The 3,355-nt window shown below is 43.4% G+C and overlaps 1 protein-coding gene across 1 annotated transcript; it reads left to right on the top strand.

The window, feature by feature from the left end:
- Positions 1 to 1,414: 1,414 nt before the first annotated feature.
- Positions 1,415 to 3,028, top strand: LOC119397327 (myb/SANT-like DNA-binding domain-containing protein 3). Its single transcript, XM_037664760.1, has 3 exons — positions 1,415 to 1,685; positions 2,617 to 2,835; positions 2,994 to 3,028. The coding sequence occupies exons 1-3, from the start codon at positions 1,415 to 1,417 to the stop codon at positions 3,026 to 3,028; spliced, it is 525 nt and encodes a 174-aa protein (XP_037520688.1).
- The last annotated feature ends 327 nt before the right edge of the window (positions 3,029 to 3,355 follow it).

The raw sequence follows: 3,355 nt of genomic DNA, 5'->3' as shown, positions 1-3,355 counted from the left end.
CGGATGTTTCATTTTCCGAACTAATTTGTGCACTGAAGGATTCATGTCACTCACGCAAACTTTTAGGCTCAGAAGTCTCTTCGCAAATGCGATCGGCTGTAATAGACACGGGTTAAAGGGGTACTGACACGAATATTTTCATTTGTCGTTTTTTTGCGTCAAATGAAAGGTCAAGCCCTCAAGAGCCTAGAAAAGGTAGTGCTAAGCGCGAGTGCGCCCTGAAAAAGTAATTACAGTATGTTTTTAAAAGCTAGTTTCGGTTCCTACTGTACCCTGACGTCACAACACGGTATGAGCTTCTCGTCACGTACTTGCACAATATATAGTGACGTTTCCAAGCACAAGCGGCCATCTTGGAAGTTTCGGCACCTAACGTCATCACAACAAGCCAGACTGCTGCGTGAAGTCACCAGAATTTGTACTGTAGCCTGACGTCAAGCTAGTGTCAATATCAGTAGGTGCGCCATGGAAAAATTGACTTTAATATCAAATTAAAATATCTTATCAGCATTTGCTGAGCTTTACACTTGCTCAGAGCCGTCTCTGCATACAGGAGATATGTATGGCAGAGTAAACTCGCCTTCGAAAAAAGGTGTCAGTACTCCTTTAAAGGGACTTAGGATGAGAGCGTATCTTGTAATTTTCAGTTCAACAGATTCCTCTGTTCCACTGAGCACGGGAATCTATGCCCATGTTTTATTGTCGTATTGAGCGGAGAAAAATAAATGTTAAAAATGGCAGCATGAGCCATATATACGTTGCAGCATTAGAACAAGATTATATATATATATATATATATATATATATATATATATATATATATGTGTGTGTGTGTGTCATTACATATCAAGTGTATCAAGTAAATTTTCGACTATCTCCAATCATACTGAAATAAATTGGGCTGGCATGTGTGAATGACAGAAGCAGTTAGGGCCGTATTCACAAACGATACTTAAGTGGAGGTACAGTAAGTGTAAGAAAAGTGCAAGTATAAGGAAAGTTTCAGAAAAGTGTTTCTTGAATGACACTTAAGTATTACTTTCCGAAGTAGCACTTTTCGGGACAAGTATGTCGCATGGTGTTGAGGCTACATATATTATTGACGTGTACGATCTATTTATTTGCAAATTATTAACTTTTGCATCGAAATAATGTGGAAAGAAAATATTCAGTGATAACATGCACACAGTGCTGAGTAGAGAAAACAGGTATTTGTATTTTTGCGCTTTTTTTCGGACTCATCTGGCCACCCCCAGTTATAGCCCAGTGATACCCCAGTCAGCTGTTACCTCTCCCCGTCGCAACAGTTATATTGTGTTCGCTACGTACGGTGGCTTACAGTTTCGCTGTGCTTCAGGGACGTTAAGCATTTCTTCACGGTGTGTGTGTGCGATATTTTTTCTTTGTCTTGACGATGGAGAAGAAAAAAATCAACTTCTCCGAGGAAGAACGCGCTGTGTTGTTGGACCTGCTCTCACGCCACCGCAGCGTCGTCGAAAACAAGAGGACCGACGCGGCGTCCGCGAGTCGGAAGCGCGACTCCTGGAAAAAGATTGAAGATGAGTTTAACAGCCGCCACAACGTCACGCCACGCAAATGGACCCAGCTCAAGAAATGTTGGGAAAACATGAAAGACAAGTGGCGAAGGAGGAACGCTGAAGACATGCGGGAACGGTTTGCGACAGGTAAGCATTGGTCTGATTGATATTGCGATATTACTAGTGACATATCCTGCATTAGGCATTGTGCAGCGTTCGGTAATTTACCGCGATGACTTGAAGCGCAGCTTGACTTTAGAGACGCACTCCTTCTCTTTAGGTAGCATTCATTGTCTTTAGGTAATAAAAAAGGAACGCCAGCGCGTCTCTAAAGTCCAGCCTCGGCTGAACTCGCGAAAATAGGCAGCGCTCGCGCTCCTTACTTTTGTCACAGCGTCTGCAATCATGGTTGCGTTTTCTTACACTTGTGCTAGGTACAAGAAAGAGTGCAAGTTGCGGTAGTAAATCCGCTGAGCACTATATGCATCGCTGCGTTTGCACATTCCTTTCGTGCGTCTTGTGCGTTCGTTTAACGTTTGCTCATTTGCTGTGCTTGAAAAAAACCGGCAGCTCCCACGCACTGTGGGAATCGATGTAATGCGAAGCAGTCAGCAAGAAGCAAATAATGCTGTATATAATATGCATGTCATCATTCACATGTTCTACATGACATGTTCTACATGACATGCAGGTTATGATTTAAATATAACCACCTGTCATTTGTGTTGGTCATAGAGAAATGTCTCATCGTAGCAATTTTTGAATATATCAAGTTAAGAAAACGGCCTCAGGAGCACTATGGCCATGGCGTGTAAATCATGGTTTTCATAACAAGTTATTCATGATTTTCATGATATGACCAGTCATTCATGTTTGTCATACAGTCGTGTTATGCCATACCAATTTTGGTATAAATCCCATTAACGATACGGCCAGGACAGCGCAAAGTCGTAGGCGGCTAGATAGATAGATAGATACGCTCAAAGTCGCCGAAGTTTGCTAAGAAATGCTTCGCATTTAAATAAACTTTCTTTTGAAGTCTCACTCAATTCGATTCTTTGATTTTTTTGCATTTCAGGTGGCGGAACACCACCGTCAAGCGAAATGACCGATGAGCTGCAGCGCGTAGGAGACATCGCTTCACCCATGGCTGTTCGTCTGCCCAACCCCTGCGACAGCGACCGCAGCCGGCATGATGCTATGCCCGGGGGATCGCAGTCCTCGAACCAGCTGTGCACACCTTCTGTCGCTGCAGTCCTGTCGCAGACCCAAGACACGCCTCTGGAAGAGTCCGGTGGTATGGCTCCTTCGTATTTTTTTCACTGCCCATGTTTTAGGTCTGTTAAGTTCACTTTTTTGTAACACAAATGTGTTTCGTTTATTACGCTGCAACTGTCACGTACGCATTTTCAGAGTCCAGTATTTTAGCCGTTTTCTGAACGGTGTGTTTGTCAGGCTTCGGTGCTGCCACCCTCTACTGGCTCATGTAATTGAGCATCTCAATGTGACGAATGAACAAAGCAACATCAAACCTTGAAGATATAGGTACATTGCACCACGTGACATTTTTAAAAATAAAATGGTTACAATGGGCACTTTAGGTACTACATGGCTGTAGAGTGTACATACACAGCATGATGTTCAGAACAATGCGACACCTTTGGTGTAGCTATGCAGGAATCGACAAGCAGTGTGACCATATCAACTGTTTCTGCAGGTTGTCAAGATATGTACGACGGGGCAACTGACTCCTATTCATGGGAAGAGCCTAGCAGTCCGCTGGAAGAGTCATCACCAATTCATTCACGTCCCCATGG

This window comes from Rhipicephalus sanguineus, chromosome 6, assembly GCF_013339695.2.
Source record: "Rhipicephalus sanguineus isolate Rsan-2018 chromosome 6, BIME_Rsan_1.4, whole genome shotgun sequence".
Lineage (NCBI taxonomy): Eukaryota > Metazoa > Arthropoda > Arachnida > Ixodida > Ixodidae > Rhipicephalus > Rhipicephalus sanguineus.
This window is presented reverse-complemented; position numbering and strand designations above follow the sequence as displayed.